At 40.9% G+C, this 22,216-nt stretch overlaps 1 protein-coding gene and 1 non-coding gene across 7 annotated transcripts in view; one reads left to right on the top strand and one right to left on the bottom strand.

Moving 5' to 3' along the window:
• The window catches only part of LOC106996417 (ribosome biogenesis protein BMS1 homolog), a 53,134-nt gene that overhangs the window by 10,112 nt on the left and 20,806 nt on the right, over nt 1-22,216 (bottom strand). For all 6 annotated transcript variants that reach the window (XM_077946296.1, XM_077946297.1, XM_077946299.1 and 3 more), the window contains exons 14-18: nt 4,325-4,398; nt 3,504-3,680; nt 609-797; nt 345-525; nt 40-98 (exon numbers count right to left, since the gene is read on the bottom strand). In XM_077946296.1, the coding sequence (XP_077802422.1) occupies nt 40-98; nt 345-525; nt 609-797; nt 3,504-3,680; nt 4,325-4,398 (680 nt within the window). The remainder of the gene's footprint in view (nt 1-39; nt 99-344; nt 526-608; nt 798-3,503; nt 3,681-4,324; nt 4,399-22,216) is intronic.
• LOC114675463 (small nucleolar RNA U13) lies at nt 16,390-16,493 on the top strand. Its single transcript, XR_003726468.2, has one exon. It is a non-coding gene; the product is annotated as a small nucleolar RNA U13 (small nucleolar RNA).

The following is a 22,216-nucleotide window of genomic DNA, read 5'->3' as shown; positions in this document are numbered from 1 at the left end:
TCAAACCAATCTGTAAAAGAAATCATCCAAGATAGTTACCATTATGCCACTGACAGACTGTATTGCCAAGAAACCAGTTCCCTGTGGAGTGATAGGGCCTTAAAGGAAAAGCAAAAAAAGAAATATAGCAAACCACAAATTTTAGATTCTAGTTTAACATACTGGATATGGACATTTGGATTTGGATATAGATTTACATATATACTCCAAACCACCTCCCCGCTCCCAGAAAAGAGAAAAATCTTAGGAGTGAAATTTTATGAAAGGAAAAGCAAAAAGCTATAATAATGCAGCCTGTAAGGTTTAATCTCTGCAATAGGCAAGTTATTGTAATCATATTTTACCCCAAAAGGCTGCTCCGCAATGCATGTGCTGTGGCGTATACTTTAGAAGCCTTTGTCTTCCATTGTGGTCTCCGATATAATAGAGTGGGATGGTCTGAAACCTCCTCCACCCTACAGAAAATATGATTGGATCTCGGGACTTGAGGATTTTCTTATACCAGCAATGTTTCTTCAGACGCATCTGAGGGGACGAGAGGGTAAGATGATTGATGGAGGGAAAATCCACAGAGCCTCAGGCACCAAATACTCAGCAAAGGGACCCACCTGCACGTATCCAACATTTCCCTCACTGTTGCCCAAGCCACCCAGGATAATGGGGTAATGGGGGTCAAAGTTCTGCACAAATTCACAGGGAACATTTTCAATCTCAACGCGGACGTACATCCCAGGTCGAAAACCCTCATACTGAACTCTGGCTTCATCATCTTGATCTTCAAATTCTGCGCGATTCAGCTACACATGACAGGAAAAAAAAAAAACAAACCCATATGCCGTTATCTGTAATAAACATAAGAGTAACATGAACAAAGGCGCAATTTCTAAATAAAGGAACTATGGACAGAATTATGTAGGCTTTATCCTATTAAAAATACTACACATTTGGCCAGGCACAGAGGCTCACGCCTGTAGTCCCAGCACTTTGGGAGGCCGAGGCAGGTGGATCACATGAGATCAGGAGTTTGAAACCAGTCTTCAATATGGTGAAACCCCGTCTCTACTAAAAATACCAAAATTAGCTGGGTGTGGTGGTGTGTGCCTGTAGTCCCAGCTACTCAGGAGGCAGAGGTGAGAGAACTGCTTGAACCCGGGAGACGGAGGTTGCAGTGAGTTGCGATCGTGCCACTGCACTCCAGCCTGGGCAATAGAGTGAGATTCCGTCTCAAAAAACAAAAAGCAAGAAACAAACAAACAAAAAAAACCTACACATTTTACCTCTACAGTCTGTTCAGAATATGTCCCAACCGTTTTCTTCTCTGCTGCTCCAAGGGACAGCAAATGTAGATAACTCTGTGGAGCCCTGCGTGCCTGAGCACTGGAAATGTCTCCAGTCCACAACTTCTTTCCTTCCTCTCCAAACAATTCTTTCACACTTTTCCCGTCTTCAAACACCCAACACCAACCCACTCAGCTGATGGCTGTTTCCTGATTCACTCCAAAACCAAAAGAACCTCCCTGGTCAACCCTCTACCAGGGTTTCCTCCCATATCCAGCCTTATCAGAGTTCTGACCTGGCCCATAGGGGAGCTATGTGTGGCTATTTAAATTAAAATTAATTACAATTAGGTAATATTTAAAATGCAGTTCCTCAATCATACTAGCCACACTGGAAGTGGTCCATATCAACCTGCGGCCAGGGTTACAATACTGGGAAGCAAAGACGTGCATCTCCATGATCACAGAAAGTTCTACGGGCAGCTCAGGAACAGATGATTTGTCCAGGCTTCTACTCAGGGCCACACATCACTTGCTCACTAGACACCATCCACTCTTCCTGGACTTTACTCCAACAGCTGTTCCCTCTGTTCTCTCTCTTATCTCAAAACCTTTTGATTCCACTTTTTCCACCAACAACTGCTCCATTTCTCTGCTTCTCTCTGCAGCAAAACCCCACAAAAGTTTTCTGCAGTCACAGCTTCCAGTTCCTCTGCTCCCATTCTCCTACCTCCATGAAAATTGGTGCTTGCCAAGACTGATGAAGGCCCCCACACTGAAGGACTCTTCCAGTGGTCAACTGTGCCTTCACCATAGTTAACATGGCAGCAGGGTCTGAACAACGCTTCGCCTCCGTGTACAACTGGCTTCCCGTGTGCCTGCATGCTCACACTGCTTCTCCTGCCTGGGCACTGCTCAGGCCTCACGGCCACAGTCGCCCCATCTTGCCCATGCCAGTCTTGCTCCTCCCACTCACTCTGCACTCACTCCCTGGCCACCTGACAACGTTAAGTGGCATCTACATGCTGAGGGCTGTACATCTAAGTCCCTGGCGAGACCTCTCTCCAGACCTGACACTCCACTTGTCTGCATGACACCCAACCGAAACAAACACCATCTTCCCAAAGCTGCATCTGCAGAGGGTTTCCTGTCTAACTTACAACAACCCATCCTTCCAGGAACTTCCAGTCACCATCCTCATTTCCTCTTACACACCCCACATTCAGTCCACCAGGAAATCCTACTGACCCAGCTTCTAAATAAAGTCTATCCGGGTTTGACTCTTTGTCTCATTTCCACTGCCAGCTCTCTGGTTTGTGCCACCTGCCTGATCTTTTGGCAGAGTGATCCGATTACCTTAATGTCTCTCCTCTGCTCAAAACCCTCCAAGGACTCCCATTTCAGAGTGAAACATTCAGTCTTTTCCAACGGCCCACAAGGCTCTAGGTAATTTTAAATTGTAAATGGTGTGAAGCAAAAACTTCAGAGTTAGCCTAGTCATGCCAATCAAAGGTCAACACAGACTTGCAACCACAAAGCTAATGCCTAATCAGGAGATAGTTCTTTGACTAAATGAAGACCTAGATCTGTCCCAGCTTACACAGGCACTCCTGGCCTCACTAACAAGGCGCAACTCAGATGCTCCCATCAACTGTACACATGTTTCTGTGTCTGTCTCCTTCAGAGTGAGATCACCGCCTCCAGCAACCTGCTCAGCACCCCCAGGCAGGAGGGCCACACCATATCCCTTTATCTCTGCATCAGACCTTACATTCCACATGTCCTTCTGAACTCTGACCAGGATGAGTTTTCAGAGCACTCCTCCTATGAGCTCTGGTGTGTCCATAAGCCACATGGGCCACTGATCACCTGCCATTCAAATCAGGAAGCAGCAATCAGAATAGGCAGCCAATGCTTGCACTGAAATGAATACACTGTCTCAGATCACTGTAAAAGTTGTAAAAGTCTCAAAAGTAGAGACCATGCCTCAGTCATTTCTGTTTCCTAATTCTTGTTACAAAATAGGTATGGATCTTTTTCTGGTGACCTTCTGACTGCAGACACAATGAGCTCACTGCATGAATAAACACACTCATATGCATCTCTACCCAGGAGTCCAAATGAAAGGCACAGAAGCAGGATAGGAAGCAGGGACCCAAACAAAATCAGGGATTCCTGTGCTATGATAGTCTTGACAAGGGGCTGAGAGGAACTGAGGCTTCTCACCTGTGCTTGTTTCTGCATTTCTCCTTTAAGATCATCAAAATATGTGCTTTCTCCTTCATCATATTCTGCATCAAACATCTCCTTCAATTTTCTCTTCTTATCCAAATGCTTTTTCTTGGCACTTTCTTCTTCGTTGGAGTCAATTTCTTCCTTAACTTCTTTCTCTACCTCTTCATTCTTAAATTTCCAGAAGAAAAAATTTTGTGTATGTTTACGAAGGTCTTTTCTTTAAACATTAGATTTTTTAAAGTTCGATTTAAACAAAAATCTTAGCAAAATCTCTTATCACTATCAATAAAACAAAACAAAACACAACACAACCTTTGTCTCTGAATAACATGGTACTGCTACAGGAAATGGTTACATCTGCATTACAATTAGCTGCCATTCCTTAAGCTGGCTGGGAACACAAACTAGAATAAAAATAACAGATGTGTCCCTCACGGAGATGCTCCCAGACCCTGTTCCAAAGAAATATTAGGGAGAACAGGGGCTTCGTTCTTTTAAATGACACTTAAATTTAAGAAAAGGAGAATGATGGCAATGGTCGAATGTAAGTCCAAGAAACTAAGACTTCTGTGAGTGAAAAATCACAGTGGACTTGGCAAATGACTATGGCAAGAAGCGGTAGTAATTGTTATCCAAAACTTAACAAGTAAACAAGAAAGCTTCTCTTTGGTCCCCACATCCCCACCCTTTAGGAAGGAATCTATCCATCCAGTCTGCAATCTTCACACATCACAAGTAAGATTTGCATTTCTCAATGTGGGCCTCTCTCAGAACACAATGACCAAGAACAGCCAGCCACAGCAAAGTCATACCTGAGTATCGGGACCTGATTTTCCCTTGTGCACATCCCCTGTTTCCAAGTCTTCAAAGTCACCGTAGAGCTCCTCTGGGAAAAGAACACCCAAAGGCTACTCCGTGAGCCAGGCATGCAGGTGCTGCTGGCCCCACCCACCACAGGCCCACAGCGCACTCCACGCTCCAAGCCTCATTTTCACTGTTCCCGTCACTACACACACAGGCAAAACTGCACTAGGGAATGTTTCGTAAAACAATTAGTATTTCATCATCTGTTTAGGTAAACTAAATGGACCCAATCCACATTTCCACACTTAGTCAAAATCCCAATTTCAATTTTTCCAGTATAGATAATGGATACTGTTTTTCTTTTTTTTTTTTCCTGGAGATGGAGTCTTGCTCTGTCACCCAAGCTGGAGTGTAGTGACATGATCTTGGCTCACTTTAACCTCCGCTTCCCGGGTTCAAGCAATTCTACTGCCTCAGTCTCCCGAGTAGCTGGGATTATAGGCACCCGCCACCAGGCCTGGCTAATTTTTGTATTTTTAGTAGAGATAGGATTTCACCATATTGGCCAGGCTGGTCTCAAACTCCTGACCTCATGATCTGCCCTCCTCAGCCTTCCAAAGTGCTGGGATTACAGGCCTGAGCCACTGCACCCAACCAATGGACACTCAAAAGACACAGAGGTCTATCTGTGTCCCCCAAACGAATAGTTCAAAGAGTGAATAGAAAAGCCCCACGCTGATACCAGCACATGTGAAAAGGAGTCTCAATGTAAGTTCAACACAACACAATCGTGTAACACACCTAGGGGAAACCTTAGATTATATAAAACATAGCATTTAGATTAAGAGTAGAGGCCCAGATCCCTTTTCCTAGCCAGGGGAACTGAGACATACAACACCTGGAAAATCGGGTAACTCCCACCCCAATACTGCACTCTACCAAGGATCTTAGCAAACGAGCACACTAGGAGACTAAATCCCACACCTGGCCGGGAGGGTCCCACGCCCACGGAGCCTCCCTCATTGCTAGCACAGCAGTCCCCCCTCAAGGCAGCAGCGAGGCTGGGGGAGGGGCGCCCACCATTGCTGAGGCTTAAGTAGATAAACAAAGCTGCTGGGAAGCTCCAACTGGGTGGAGCTCACAGCAGCTCAAGAGGTCCTGCCTGTCTCTGTAGACTCCACCTCTGGGGACAGGGCACAGCTAAACAACAACAACAACAACAACAACAACAAAAAGCAGCTGAAACCTCTGCAGACACAAACGACTCTGTCTGACAGCTTTGAAGTGAGCAGTGGATCTCCCAACACGGAGGTTGAGATCTGAGAACGGACAGACTACCTGCTCAAGTGGGTCCCTGACCCCTGAGTAGCCTAACTGGGAGACATCCACCACTAGGGGCAGACCGACACCCCACATCTCACACGGTGGAGTACACCCCTGAGAGGAAGCTTCCATAGCAAGAATCAGACAGGTACACTCGCTGTTCAGCAATATTCTATCTTCTGCAGCCTCTGCTGCTGATAACCAGGCAAACAGGGTCTGGAGTGGACCTCAAGCAATCTCCAACAGACCTACAGCTGAGGGTCCTGACTGTTAGAAGGAAAAGTAACAAACAGGAAGGACACCCACACCAAAACCCCATCAGTGCGTCACCATCATCAAAGACCAGAGGCAGGTAAAACCACAAACATGGGGAAAAAGCAGGGCAGAAAAGCTGGAAATTCAAAAAATAAGAGCGCATCGCCCCCTGCAAAGGAACGCAGCTCATCGCCAGCAACGGATCAAAGCTGGACGGAGAATGACTTTGACGAGATGAGAGAAGAAGGCTCCAGTCCATCAAACTTCTCAGAGCTAAAGGAGGAATTATGTACCCAGTGCAAAGAAACTAAAAATCTTGAAAAAAATGTGGAAGAATTGATAACTAGAATAATGAATGCAGAGAAGGCCATAAACGAATGGACAGAGATGAAAACCATGACACGAGAAATACGTGACAAATGCACAAGCTTTAGTAACTGACTCGATCAACTGGAAGAAAAGAGTATCAGCGATTGAGGATCAAATGAATGAAATGAAGCGAGAAGAGAAACCTAAAGAAAAAAGAAGAAAAAGAAATGAACAAAGCCTGCAAGAAGTATGGGATTATGTAAAAAGACCAAATCTATGTCTGACTGGGGTGCCTGAAAGTGAGGGGGAAAATGGAACCAAGTTGGAAAACACTCTTCAGGATATCATCCAGGAGAACTTCCCCAACCTACTAGGGCAGGCCAACATTCAAATTCAGGAAATACAGAGAACGCCACAAAGATACTCCTCGAGAAGAGCAACTCCAAGACACATAATTGCCAGATTCACCAAAGTTGAAATGAAGGAAAAAATCTTAAGGGCAGCCAGAGAGAAAGGTCGGGTTACCCACAAAGGGAAGCCCATCAGACTAACAGCAGATCTCTCGGCAGAAACTCTACAAGCCAGAAGAGAGTGGGGGCCAATATTCAACATTCTTAAAGAAAAGAATTTTCAACCCAGAATTTCATATCCAGCCAAACTAAGTTTCATAAGTGAAGGAGAAATAAAATCCTTTACAGATAAGCAAATGCTTAGAGATTTTGTCACCACCAGGCCTGCCTTACAAGAGACCCTGAAGGAAGCACTAAACATGGAAAGGAACAACCGGTACCAGCCATTGCAAAAACATGCCAAAATGTAAAGACCATCGAGGCTAGGAATAAACTGCATCAACTAACGAGCAAAATAACCAGTTAATATCATAATGGCAGGATCAAGTTCACACATAACAATATTAACCTTAAATGTAAATGGACTAAATGCTCCAATTAAAAGACACAGACTGGCAAACTGGATAAAGAGTCAAGACCCATCAGTTTGCTGTATTCAGGAGACCCATCTCACATGCAGAGACATACATAGACTCAAAATAAAGGGATGGAGGAAGGTCTACTAAGCAAATGGAGAACAAAAAAAAGCAGGGGTTGCAATACTAGTCTCTGATAAAACAGACTTTAAACCATCAAAGATCAAAAGAGACAAAGAAGGCCATTACATAATGGTAAAGGGATCAATTCAACAGGAAGAGCTAACTATCCTAAATATATATGCACCCAATACAGGAGCACCCAGATTCATAAGGCAAGTCCTAGAGACTTACAAAGAGACTTAGACTCCCATACAATAATAATGGGAGACTTCAACATCCCACTGTCAACATTAGACAGGTCAACGAGACAGAAAGTTAACAAGGATATCCAGGAATTGAACTCATCTCTGCAGCAAGCAGACCTAATAGATATCTACAGAACTCTCCACCCCAAATCAACAGAATATACATTCTTCTCAGCACCACATCACACTTATTCCAAAATTGACCACATAATTGGAAGTAAAGCACTCCTCAGCAAATGTACAAGAACAGAAATTATAACAAACTGTCTCTCAGACCACACTGTAATCTAACTAGAACTCAGGACTAAGAAACTCAATCAAAACCACTCAACTACATGGAAACTGAATAACCTGCTCCTGAATGACTACTGGGTACATAACGAAATGAAGGCAGAAATAAAGATGTTCTTTGAAACCAATGAGAACAAAGATACAACATACCAGAATCTCTGGGACACATTTAAAGCAGTGTGTAGAGGGAAATTTATAGCACCAAATGCACACAAGAGACAGTTGGAAAGATCTAAAATTGACACCCTAACATCACAATTAAAAGAACTAGAGAAGCAAGAGCAAACACATTCAAAAGCTAGCAGAAGGCAAGAAATAACTAAGATCAGAGCAGAACTGAAGGAGATAGAGACACAAAAAACCCTCCAAAAAAATCAATGAATCCAGAAGTTGGTTTTTGGAAAAGATCAACAAAATTGATAGACCGCTAGCAAGACTAATAAAGAAGAAAAGAGAGAACAATCAAATAGACACAATAAAAAATGATAAAGGGGTTATCACCACCGACCCCACAGAAATACAAACTACCATCAGAGAATATTATAAACACTTCTACGCAAATAAACTAGAAAATCTAGAAGAAATGGATAATTTCCTGGACACTTACACTCTCCCAAGACTAAACCAGGAAGAAGCTGAATTCCTGAATAGACCAACAGCAGGCTCTGAAACTGAGGCAATAATTAATAGCCTACCAACGGAAAAAAGACCAGGACCAGATGGATTCACAGCTGAATTCTACCAGAGGTACAAGGAGGAGCTGGTACCATTCCTTCTGAAACTATTCCAATCAATAGAAAAAGAGGGAATCCTCCCTAACTCATTTTATGAGGCCAACATCATCCTGATACCAAAGCCTGGCAGAGACACAACAAAAAAAGAGAATTTTAGACCAACATCCCTGATGAACATCGATGCAAAAATCCTCAATTAAATACCGGCAAACCGGATTCAGCAGCACATCAAAAAGCTTATCCACCATGATCAAGTGGGCTTCATCCCTGGGATGCAAGGCTGGTTCAACATAGGCAAGTCAATAAACGTAATCCAGCATATAAACAGAACCAAAGACAAAAACCACATGATTATCTCAATAGATGCAGAAAAGGCCTTTGACAAAATTCAACAGCCCTTCATGCTAAAAACGCTCAATAAATTGGGTATTGATGGAACGTATCTCAAAATCATAAGACCTATTTATGACAAACCCACAGCCAATATCATACTGAATAGGCAAAAACTGGAAAAATTCCCTTTGAAAACTGGCACAAGACAGGGATGCCCTCTCTCACCACTCGTATTCAACATAGTGTTGGAAGTTCTGGTTAGGGCAATCAGGCAAGAGAAAGAAATCAAGGGTATTCAGTTAGGAAAAGAAGAAGTCAAATTGTCCCTGTTTGCAGATGACATGATTGTATATTTAGAAAACCCCATTGTCTCAGCCCAAAATCTCCTTAAGCTGATAAGAAACTTCAGCAAAGTCTCAGGATACAAAATTAATGTGCAAAAATCACAAGTATTCTTATACACCATTAACAGACAAACAGAGAGCCAAATCATGAATGAACTTCCATTCACAATTGCTTCAAAGAGAATGAAATACCTAGGAATCCAACTTACTAGGGATGTAAAGGACCTCTTCAAGGAGAACTACAAGCCACTGATCAGTGAAATAAAAGAGGACACAAACAAATGGAAGAACATACCATGCTCATGGATAGGAAGAATCAATATCGTGAAAATGGCCATACTGCCCAAGGTAATTTATAGATTCAATGCCATCCCCATCAAGCTCCCAATGAGTTTCTTCACAGAATTGGAAAAAACTGCTTTAAAGTTCATATGGAACCAAAAAAGACCCCGCATTGCCAAGACAATCCTAAGTCAAAAGAACAAAGCTGGAGGTATCACGCTACCTGACTTCAAACTATACTACGAGGCTACAGTAACCAAAACAGCATAGTACTGGTACCAAAATAGAGATATAGACCAATGGAACAGAACAGAGTCCTCAGAAATAATACCACACATCTACAGCCATCTGATCTTTGACAAACCTCAGAAAAACAAGAAATGGGGAAAGGATTCCCTATTTAATAAATGGTGTTGGGAAAATTGGCTAGCCATAAGTACAAAGCTGAAACTGGATCCTTTCCTTACTCCTTATACAAAAATTAATCAAGATGGATTAGAGACTTAAATGTTAGACCTAATACCATAAAAACCCTAGAAGAAAACCTAGGTAATACCATTCAGGACATAGGCATGGGCAAGGAATTCATGTCTAAAACACCAAAAGCAACAGCAACAAAAGCCAAAATTGACAAATGGGATCTAATTAAACTAAAGAGCTTCTGCACAGCAAAAGAAACTACCATCAGAGTGAACAGGCAACCTACAGAATGGGAGAAACTTTTTGCAATCTACTCATCTGACAAAGGGCTAATATCCAGAACCTACAAAGAACTCAAACAAATTTACAAGAAAAAAACAAACAACCCCATCAAAAAGTGGGCAAAGGATATGAACAGACAGTTCTCAAAAGAAGACATTCATACAGCCAATAGACACATGAAAAAATGCTCATCATCACTGGCCATCAGAGAAATGCAAATCAAAACCACAATGAGATACCATCTCACACCAGTTAGAATGGCAATCATTAAAAAGTCAGGAAACAACAGGTGCTGGAGAGGATGTGGAGAAATAGGAACACTTTTACACTGTTGGTGGGATTGTAAACTAGTTCAACCATTATGGAAAACAGTGTGGCTATTCCTCAAGGATCTAGAACTAGAAGTACCATATGACCCAGCCATCCCATTACTGGGTATATACCCAAAGGATTATAAATCATGCTGCTATAAAGACACATGTACACGTATGTTTATTGTGGCACTATTCACAATAGCAAAGACTTGGAATCAACCCAAATGTCCATCAGTGACAGACTGGATTAAGAAAATGTGGCACATATACACCATGGAATACTATGCAGCCATAAAAAAGGATGAGTTCGTGTCCTTTGTAGGGACATGGATGCAGCTGGAAACCATCATTCTCAGCAAACTATCGCAAGAACAGAAAACCAAACACCGCATGTTCTCACTCATAGGTGGGAACTGAACAATGAGATCACTTGGACTCGGGAAGGGGAACATCACACACCAGGGCCTATCACGGGGAGTGGGGAGGGGGAAGGGATTGCATTGGGAGTTATACCTGATGTAAATGACAAGTTGATGGGTGCTGACGAGTTGATGGGTGCAACACGCCAACATGGCACAAGTATACATATGTAACAAACCTGCACGTTATCCACATGTACCCTAGAACTTAAAGTATAATAAAAATAAAAAAAAAAAAAAAGAATCCCTGCCTACCCCCCCCCCCAAAAAAAAAAAAAAGAGTAGAGCCCCAAACCACACCAAACCCATGGGAAGAGCTTATTCACTCATTCATTCCTTCATTTGTTTTTGGAGCTCTGGGCTCAATTACAGTTCCCATTCTTAAAAGAAATAGACAAGTAAGGCTGCGTGCAGTGGCTCATGACTGTAAACCCAGCACTTTGGGGGCCTGGGAGGCAGAGGTTGCAGTGAGCCATAATTGCGTCACTGAACTCTGGCCTGGGTGACAGAGTGAGACCCTGTCTCAAAAAAAGGAAAACAAAAGAAACAGGCAAGTTAAAACTCATTTGGGAGAGCAATGTTTAGAAGGCTATTAAAACATTTTCACTAAGGGCCAAAGAACCAGGTAGAAGTTATAATAGATAGGAAGTGCCTAATTGTAATAAAAGCAAAAAAGGATAAAATAGGAATAAACCTAACAAGAAATGCACCGGAACTTTATTTAAAAAAAAAAAAAAAAAAAAAAGAAGAAAAGCTTTAATATGCTACCAAAGGATGAAAGGAATAGTATCACCACCAACACTCGTATGTGCTCTGCACACCAGGCACTGCATTAAGTACTTTCCTAAGCTTAACCACATTCTTCAACCCAAGGAAGTAGGTGTTGTAAATATTATCTACGGAATAATGATATGTTCTCATTTCAAAAGAAAGACTCGACTTCACAAATACGCCAATTCTCCTTTTAGCACAGTTACAACCCAAAACCACCACTAAGGATTTCTGATCTAGAGAAGATAACACATTATTCCCTCCTAAAAAGTGTAACCTAAACTCTAGGTTACCTAGACAGGAGACGATCAGTGGAGAATTCTGAAAGGTGGAAAGAAAAAGGCTGCTGACACACTCTAGGACTAGGGAATGTATAATGGCCAGGTGTCTCCTTGGACCTCATCCAACAGGAAGGTGACCGAGGCCCAGAGTCTCCCAACTCCCAAGGTAGCAATAGAAGGCAACCCAGGCAGACTCAGTCCTCCCAGATCAAAGGAGATCTTCCCCACAACAAGAAAACCAGCTCCACACACCAAGACAACCACCATTCCCCACCCACCTAGCTGCAGCAGGTGGCCCAGCCTGGGGCAGCTCCCCTGTTCCCTCAGGTGGGCATCAGCAGGGACTGGTGGGAGAACCCCAGTGATACCAGATACGCCAAACAGACCAAAATAACACCATGAAGGCTCTGAAATTAAATTGTCAATGGAATTACAGCCCACAAAGTAGACCAGGACCTATAGACTAAACCGAAACAGGACTGCCTGCAAAAATAAAAAAATTACATAGGCAGATGTTGGAACCATCATCGCTTATAGCAGTCAGTATAAAAATGCTTCAACAAGCAACTACAAATCCTATGGCAACAAACAAAGAACTGAAAATGTCAGCAAAGAAACTGAAGAAGAATCAAATGGAAATTACAGAAATATAAAATACAGTAACAGAATTTAAAAAAAAAATCTATCTGGATGGGCTCTATTGAGTAAAAGTGGAGATGACAGAGGACAGAATCAGAGAAGCTGAAACCTGATCAACAGAATTCACCCAGTCTGAAAAACAGAGAGAAAATAACCTGAAAACAAATGAACAGAGCTGCACGGACCTGTGGGACAATAACAAAAGACCCCGCATTTATGTTATCTGAGTCCCATAGGAGACCAGAGCTGCGAAAGCATGCAAATAACTAATTCCTGATGCTTCCCACATTTGGTGAAAGATATAAACTTACAGATTCAAGAAGCTGAGCAAACCTGGAAGTATACCAAAAGAAAGCAACACTGATTAAACTTTCAAAACTAAAAACAAAGATCAAAAAAGGGAGAATGCCAGCAGGGACACGCCAACTCAAATGCCAGTGTATTTCTCCTCTAAAATCATGGAGGCCAGAAGGAAGTGGCACAACATTTTTAAGTGCTTAAAAACAAACAAACAAAAAAAACAAAAAAACCTGTTGGCTACAAATTATATATCCCATGAAACTACCCTTCAGAAATGAAGAGAGAAATAAAGATATTCTCAGAGGAAGAGAATATAGGAATTTGTCACTGGTAAATTTAGAAATGCTAAAAAGTGGCTACAGAAATATATTCTGTCATTTCCACTACACAAAAAATTAAAACAAAAAAAATCAAAATAAAAAAATGACTACAGAAAGTTCTTATGCAGAAGGGATGAATATGGGACTATGGGAGGAGGGACAAAGGAAAGACCAGAAATGTGGAAACCTCACACTAGACAATCCATAGTTCTTAAAATCACATTTGACGACTCAAACAAAAACTATACCACCACCTAATACTCAAGCCAGTGATTTATAAGAGTGGAAAAGGTAAAGAGACATAAATGCAAGGCAGGTTTCCACACTTTGAAGTGGTAAATACTGGTACCAGTGGACTACTATATTACAACGCATATTGTAACATCCAGAGCAAACACTTTAAGACTATACAAAGAGGTACACGCAACAACATTATACAGAAATAGATCAAGATGGAGCTAAAGAAAAAGGAAACAAAAAAGCAAATAATAAAAACATCAGATATAAGCAATTATGTAACAATAAGCACCTTAAATGTAAATGGTCTAAATAAACCAAAAGACAGAGTGATGAAGAGCCTATAATAAACACATGGCCCAACTAGATACTGTTCATAAGAAACTTCAAACTCACATAAGGACCTAAGTAGGCTGAAAGTAAAAGAGTGGAGAAAGATATCTTATATAATCATTAATTTTTTAAGGAAGCAGGAATGAATATATTAATATCTCATGAAGTAGACTTCAAGCAAAATAATTTACCAGAGCTGGAGAGAGGGTCTTTGCTGAATTTTAAGATAATAAAATTTCCTATGCTGCCTTGACATCTTTGAGCCTTACAGGGCCCCAAAGGCCTAGCCATGGGTTTTCCTGTTTCTGACAGACAGCTCCTACCCTGCCACCCAGCAGGAAAGGCTCCCCACCTGGCTAGTTCTTTTATCAGCCAGAGCAGCTGCACCTCAGCCTAAGAAGTTTCACTTCACCTGTCTGCCAGCCCATGAATTTATTCAAACAAGCCAACTGCATTCCCCCTCAGGAACCATTAGTCATTGTGCGCTCTTGTTACTACCAAGCCTGCCTGCCTCCTCAGACCCCAGCCCTCACTCCGCTACAGAGTACGGTGCCCATCTGACCCTGTGTGGCATTCAGTGTCCTCCTCTGAGCTGTGGGTATATGTGACTAAAACACTGCTGTCAATCTCATCCATCCACACCAGGTGTTGTGTTCAGCCATCTCCTACACTTTAGGGCAGGGACCCCTCCTTCACCAATGGCGTGAAAAGGAAGTGACCATAACAACTGCTTAATGACAAAAGGATTAACCCACCAAGAAGACATCTACTTCAACATCCTCCTCTCAGCAACTGTTAAAACTAGGCAGAGGTTGGGCGCAGTGGCTCATGCCTGTAATCCCAGCACTCTGGGAGGCCAAGACAAAGGATTGCTTGTGGCCAGGAGTTTGAGCGTGGGAAACATAGCAAGGCCCTGTCTCTCCAAAAAATTTTAAATTTAGCCAGGTATGGCGGCACACACCTATAGTACCAGCTACTCAGGAGGTTAAGCCAGGGGAACTGCTTGAGCCTAGGAGGTCAAGGCTGCAGTGAGTCATGTTCGTGCCACTGCACTCTAGCATAAGTGACAGAGTGAAACTAGGCAGCAAAGGAGCAAGGATTTACAAAAGATCTGAATAGTCAACCAGCAAAATCTGACATCTGTACAACACCCCACTCCCCAACAGTAAAATACACACATTTTTAAAGCCAACAGAAATCTACCAAGATGAAATACATTTGGGGCAATAAAAGAAATCACAGCAAATCTAAAAGAATTCAAATCATAAGAATATGTTCTCAGAACATAATGTAATCAAGCTAGAAATCTATAACAGAAAGACAGGAAACTCTCTAAATACTTGATAATTAAAACAACATATATATAAATAATGCATGGGCCAAAAAGAAGTCCCAAAGGAAATATGAATGAAAATACAACACATGAACATTTGTGGGGTACAGCACAGCAGTACAGAGAAGGAAACTTAAGCACTAAATGCTCACATTAGAAATGAGAAAAGATAAACCAATAACCTAAGAAACTTCAAGATTAACAAACCCCAAACAGAAGAATAGAAATAATAAGGGCAGAAATTGGCCGGGCGCGGTGGCTCATGCCTGTAATCCCAGCACTTTGGGAGGCCAAGGCAGGTGGATCACCTGAGGTAGGGAGTTTGAGACCAGCCTGACCAACATGGAGAAACCCGTCTCTACAAAAAATAACAAAAAATTAGCTGTGCGTGGTGGTGCATGTTTGTAATCCCAGCTACTCGGGAAGCTGAGGCAGGAGAATCACTTGAACCCAGAGGCGGAGGTTGCAGGGAGCCAAGATCGTGCCATTGCACTCCAGCCTGGGCAACAAGAGTGAAACTCAGTCTCAAAAAAAAAAAAAAACTAAATAAATAAAAAATAAAGGGCAGAAATCAATAAAATTGAAAACAGAAAAACAGAGAAAAGCAATGAAACAAAAAGCTGGTTATTTGAATAGAATCAACAAAACTAATAAATTTTACGACAAAGATAAAAACAGAGAAGACACAAACCAACAACATCACGAATAAAACAGGGGTTATCAAAAAGGCTCCCGCAGCCATTAAAGAGTGTTAAGCAAATACTCTAAACATCACCCTCAGACTACTCAAGCTGGTCTCTTCAAGGCACTCAGTGCAACTTCCACTTCCCTAACAGGACTTGAAATACCTTGAAAATCATAAACTACCAAAATTCAGGCAAGATGAAATAGATAATCTGAATCGTCTTATAACCATTAAAGACATAAAATTTGTAATTAAGAGCTTCTGGAACAAGAAATCTCCAGGCACAGATGGTTTCACTGCAGAATTACACCAAATATTTAAAGAATTCATCCCAATTCTATGCAAACTCCCCCAGAAAACAGAATAGGGAACACTTTGCAACTCTTTTTATGAGGCTAGTATTATCCCAATGCCAAAATCAGATGAAGACAGTACCCCCACAAAAAGAAAAAACAAAACAAAACAAAAAACCCACAGACCAATATCGCTCATGAATGAAAAAGTCCTCAACAAAATACTATCAAATGGAATCCAACAACACATAAAAAGATTTGTTTAAAAATTTTCACATGGCGATCTTTTCATAGTTCATAAGTGTGATGACTGGGTATTCATGCATATATGTGGGATATGCCACCCTTGACCCTTGTTACAACATTAGCACATTAACCATCTGACATGAAAAGAAAAAACAAAGAACACACATATTTCCATATGTTGTATCTTCATTTTCATTCATGATCAAGTGAGAGTTATTCCAGGAATACAAGACTGCTTTGACATTCAAAAAATTAATCAAGCCAGATGCGATGGCTCCTGCCTGTAAACCTAATGCTTGGGAGGCTGAAGTGGCAGGACCCCTTGAAGCCAAGAGTTCCCTTGAAGCCAAGACCAGCCTAGGCAACACAGTAAGACCCGGCTCTACAAAAAAAAAAAAAAAAAAATTAGCCAGGCATGATAGCACACAAGTGTAGTCCCAGCTACTTGGGTGGTGGAGGAAGGAGGATCACTGGAGCACAGGAGGTCAAGGCTGCAGTGAGCCATGATCGCACCACTGTACTCCAGCCTGGGTGACAGAGGAAGACTGTGTCTCAAAAAATAAAAGGATCAGTGTAATCTATATCAAAAGAGTAAAGAATGAAACCCATATCCAGATGATCATATCAACTGACACCAAAAGGCATTAGACAAAATTCAACATCCAATCATGACAATAAATAAATAACAGTGAAAAGATTGGGAACAACATAGGAAGTCCACTCCCAGCACTCTTACTCCACATTGTACTAAAAGTCCAGTCACTGAATTAAGGCAGAAAAATTTAAAACAGAAAGAAGGCCGGGTGTGGTTGCTCACGCCTATAATCCCAGCACTCTGGGAGGCTGAGGCAGGCAGATCACTGGAGTTCAGGAGTTTGAGAGCAGTCTGAGCAACATAGTGAGACCCCATCACTACCCCCAAAAAATTTAATTAAAAAAAAAAAAAGAAGGAAAAGCCATAAAGCCATACAGGTTGAAAATAAAGAAATAACACTGTCTCTATGTTTTCTACACAACTGTCTGTGTAGACAATACCAGGCAATCTACAAAGACGAAACAAAACAAAATCCTTCTACAACTAATAAATGAGTTTAGCAGGATAAAAGATAAACAAATGAAAATCAATCAAAATGAAATACTTAGTCTAAACTTATCAAAACATATTCTCAACCAGTATGCTGAAAATTGTAATACTGATGAAAGAAATAAAAAACTAAAATGAATAAATATACTGTGTTCATATATTTTAATACTCAAAATAGAAAAAGATTCTCCCCTCAAACTGATCTATGGTTTAATGCAATCCCTATCAAAATCCCAGCTAAGTTGTTGTAGACATAAACAAGTTTATTCTAAAATTTATATGGAAAGTCACAAGCCTTGGGATAGCTTAACCAATCTTGAAAAAGAAGAATAAAGTAAGAGGAGTCACTCTACTCAACATTAACACTCACTATAAAGCTACAGGAACCTAGACAGCAAGGGTCGTACTGGCCAAAGGATTGATACATGAAGTCAGTGGAATACAAGAGAACCCAGAAACAGATTCACACAAAGATGCTCAACTAACTTTTTACAAAAGTCAAAAGCAATTCAATAAAATAAATGGTGCTAGAAAAATTATTCAATCGCAGGCGAAAATACAAACCTTGACCTAAGCCTCATATCTTATAAAATGAAAAAATCAAAATAGATCATGGGTGTAAAGAGAAAACAAAAAATACTGTAAAACTTTTAGAAAACAACATAGGAGAAAAACTTCAGGATCAAAGAATAGGAAATAATTCCCAGACTTGATACAAGTTTCATATTCCCTAAAACAAAAAACAAAAAAACTGGCAAATTGGATTTCATCAAAAATAAAAACTTTTGCTCTGTGAAAGGCCCCGTTAAGAAAATGAAAACTACAGACTAGGAGAAAGTATCTGCAAATCACACATCTGACAATGGAGTTAAATATATAATGAACTCACAGTACCCAATGCAACCCAATTTTTAAAAGTGCAAAAAAAAAAGACATCCCCAGACATTTTTTATCTGTATAGAAGATATAAAAATGCAAATAAACGCATGAAAAAATGCTCACCATTATTAGCCACTGGGGAAGTGTAACTTAAAACCACAATGAAATATCACATACCTATTAGACTAGCTAGAATAAACAACGAGAACACCACACATTGGCAAGGATGTAAAGAAATTGGATCACTCACATAATTGCTGGTAGAAACATCAAATGGCCCAACTACTCTGGCAGTCTCCTATGAAACTGTGCAATTACCATATGACCCAGCAATTGCATTATTGGGCATTTATTTCCCAGAAAAATGGGAAGTGCATATTTACACAAAAACCTGTATACAAATGTTCATAGTAGCTCAATTCTAACAGGCAAAAATTGAAAATAGGCCAGGAGTTCAAGACCAGCCTGAGCAACACAGCAAGATCCTGTCTCTATAAAACAAACAAACAAATAAAAAAATATTAGCCAGGCACGGTGGTGCATGCCTGTAGTCCCAGCTCCTTGGGGGTGCTGATGTGGGAAGATTACTTGAGCCTAGGAGGTTGAGGCTACAGTGAGCCAATACCACACCACTGCACCCAGACTGGGCATCAGAGCAAGACCCTGTCTGAAAACAAAACAAAACAAACTGAAAACAATCCAGCTTGATCTTAGATGAATGGTTAAACAAACCGGTACATCCACATAATGCAGCACTACTCAGCAATAAAAAGGAATGAACTGTGGTATATGTACCAACTTGAATGGATCTCCAGGAAATTATGCTGAGTGAAAAAAAGCCCCTCACAAAAGGTTATAGGGTGTATTATTCTGTTTATTTAACATTCTTGAAGATGACAAAATTGTAGAAACAGAAAACACATTATGGTTCACAAGGGAAGGAACTGGGGGCTGGGGAACAGCAGGGGCGTGGATGTGTTTATAAAACAGCAATACAAGCGATTCTTGTGATGGAACTGCTCTGTATCTTAACTGTTGGTAGACACACAAACCTACACATGTGATAAAAGAGCACAGAAGTATATACGCACAAACGTAAAACACACACACACACAGGCAAAACTGGAAAAATCTACAGAGGATCAGCAGATTGTATCAATGTTGGCATCCAGGCTGTGACCTTGTATTACAGTACACACAGTATACACAGTACATATATATAGATAGTGCTATAGTATAAGATACAGGAGATCTCTCTGTATTCGTTCTTACAAGTGCATGTCAATCTACAATTACCTCAAACTTAAAAGTTTAATTAGGAAAAAACGTACCACAAACTTTTCTTTTGGAAATAGAAAAGGTGATTCTTTTTTTTTTTTTTCTGAGACGGAGTCTCGCACTGTTGCCCAGGCTGGACTGCAGTGGTGCGATCTCAGCTCACTGCAACCTCCGCCTCCTGGGTTCAAGGAATTCTCCTGCCTCAGCCTCCTGAGTAGCTAGGATTATAGGCATGTGCCACCATGCTCAGCTAATTTTTGTATTTTTAGTAGAGACAGGCTTTCACCAGGCCAGGCTGATCTCAAACTCCTGACCTCGTGATCTGCCTGCCTCGGCCTCCCAAAGTATTGGATTATAGGCGTGAGCCACTGCGCCCAGCCAGAAAAGGCGATTCTTAAGTTCACGTGGAAAATAAGCAAAATCAGGACAAAGCAAGGATGTTTACTTTGACTTCTAACCCACACTGTCCTGGAAGTTTAGGCCAGGGCAGTAAGGCAAGAAAAATTAAGTCATCCAGATAGGAAAGAAAGAAAGTAAAACCACTGGGATCTATCTCAGCCTTTCTGTAGATAAAGAGAATCCTGCTTGGCTCCCAGAACCATCCCGCACAGAAACTGGGGGAACCATATGAGATTGGACCAGGGTGAAAGGTCAAAGCAGAACTTGGAAGCCCAGGCAGAACAGGAGAAAAAGCAGCATAAAAGAAAAGAATCCTTGGGGTAGTAAGAAGTATTTACTTAGAAAACCATGAATACTGTTTAGTCAAAGTTTACCCCTCCCCTCCAAACACACACTTGAGGTTAGGAGTTTCAGACTAGCCTGGCCAACGTGGTAAAACCCCGTCTCTACTAAAAATAAAAAAACTAGCCAGGCGTGGTAGTGGCTGCCTGTAATCTCAGCTACTCGCGAGGCTGGGGCACGAGAATTGCTTGAACCTGGAAGGCAGAGGCTGCGGTGAGCTGAGATCATGCCACTACACTCCAGCCTGGGTGACAGAACGAGACTCTGTCTCAAAAAAAAAAAAAAAAAGAACTAACAAGTAATTTAGCAAGATTGCAGGATACAAGACCAATATAAAAAAATCAACTGCATTTCTTATATATTAGCCATACATAAATACAAGTAGATATGAAAATAAATTGCTGACAGTGATATAAGACCTGAATCCTGAAAACCTTGCTGAGAGAAAGTAAAGAACAAGATAAATGGAGAGTTACTATGTTCATAGATCAGAAAACTCAATGTGGTTAAGATGTCAATTTTCCCAAATTGTTTACAAGTTCCATGAAATCCCAATCAAAATTGCAGTGGGCCTTTTTATAGCAATTGACATGTTCATCTTAAAATTTATATGAAAATGCAAAGAACCTAGATTAACCAAAACAATTTTGAAAAGGAGACTAAAGTTTGAAAAACTACCTAAAGTTAAAAACTACCCAATTCCAAGACTAATTATAAAGCTGTAAGTAACAGAGACAGTGTTGGTATTGGTATAAAAATAAACAAATATATCAATGGAACAGAACAGAGAGCCCAGAAATATGCACCCATAATATGGCCAACTAATACAGGGCAATTCAATAGGGAAAAAAATAGTTTATCAGCAGAAGGTGCTGGGAAAAGTGGATATCAATATGTCAAAAGGAACCTAAATCCATACCTAACACCCTATAAAAAATTAACTCAAAAAGAATTATAGACCTAAATGTAAAACCTGAAACTATAAGACTTATAGATATATGAGACAATTTGTGACGTTGGGTGAGGCAACGATTTCTTTCATACACTATCAAAAGCACAGTCCATAAGAGAAAATTTTGGGCAGGGCATAGTGGCTCATGCCTGTAATCCCAGCACTTTGGGAGGCTGAGGCGGGTGGATCACCTGAGGTCAGGAGTTCAAGACCAACCTGACCAATATGGCGAAACCCCATCTCTACTAAAAATACAAAAATTAGGCAGGCATGATGGCGGGCGCCTGTAATCCCAGCTACTTGGGAGGCTGAGGCAGGAGGATAGCTTGAACCCAGTGGGCAGAGGTTGCAGTTAGCTGAGATCGCATCGCACTCTGGGAGACAGAGCAAGACTCCATTCCCCCCGAAAAAAATTGTTTTGATAAATTGACCTACACCAAAATTAAATACTTTGCTCTGTGAAAAACACTATTAAAAATTGAAAAGACAAGGCACACACTAGGCAAAAATAATTGCATATCACATGTCATACAGAATTTGTATCAAAAATACACAAAATTTCTTAGAATTCAACCCAATTAAAATAATGTGCAAAAGATTTGGACAGATATTTCATCAAAGAAGACACAGATGGCAAATAAGCACATGGAAAAATGACCGAAACCATTAGTCACTAAAACTTCAAGATACCACTCTATGCCTAAAAGAAAGCCTACAATTTAAAAAGACTGATACTACCAGGTACTGGCAAAGATGTAGAGTGAAGCAACCAGAAGTCACATAAAGTTATGGTGGCAATGGAAAATGGTGTAAACACTTTAGAAAACAGTTGGGTAATTTCTTAAAAAATTAAATGTGTACCTATCATATGACCCATTTAGTCCATTCTGAACTACTTATTTACCCAAAAGAAATAAAAGTGGTTCATA

This window comes from Macaca mulatta, chromosome 9 (assembly GCF_049350105.2).
Source record: "Macaca mulatta isolate MMU2019108-1 chromosome 9, T2T-MMU8v2.0, whole genome shotgun sequence".
Lineage (NCBI taxonomy): Eukaryota > Metazoa > Chordata > Mammalia > Primates > Cercopithecidae > Macaca > Macaca mulatta.
The sequence above is the reverse complement of the archived record's forward strand: the minus strand, read 5'-3'. Positions and strand labels throughout refer to the sequence as shown.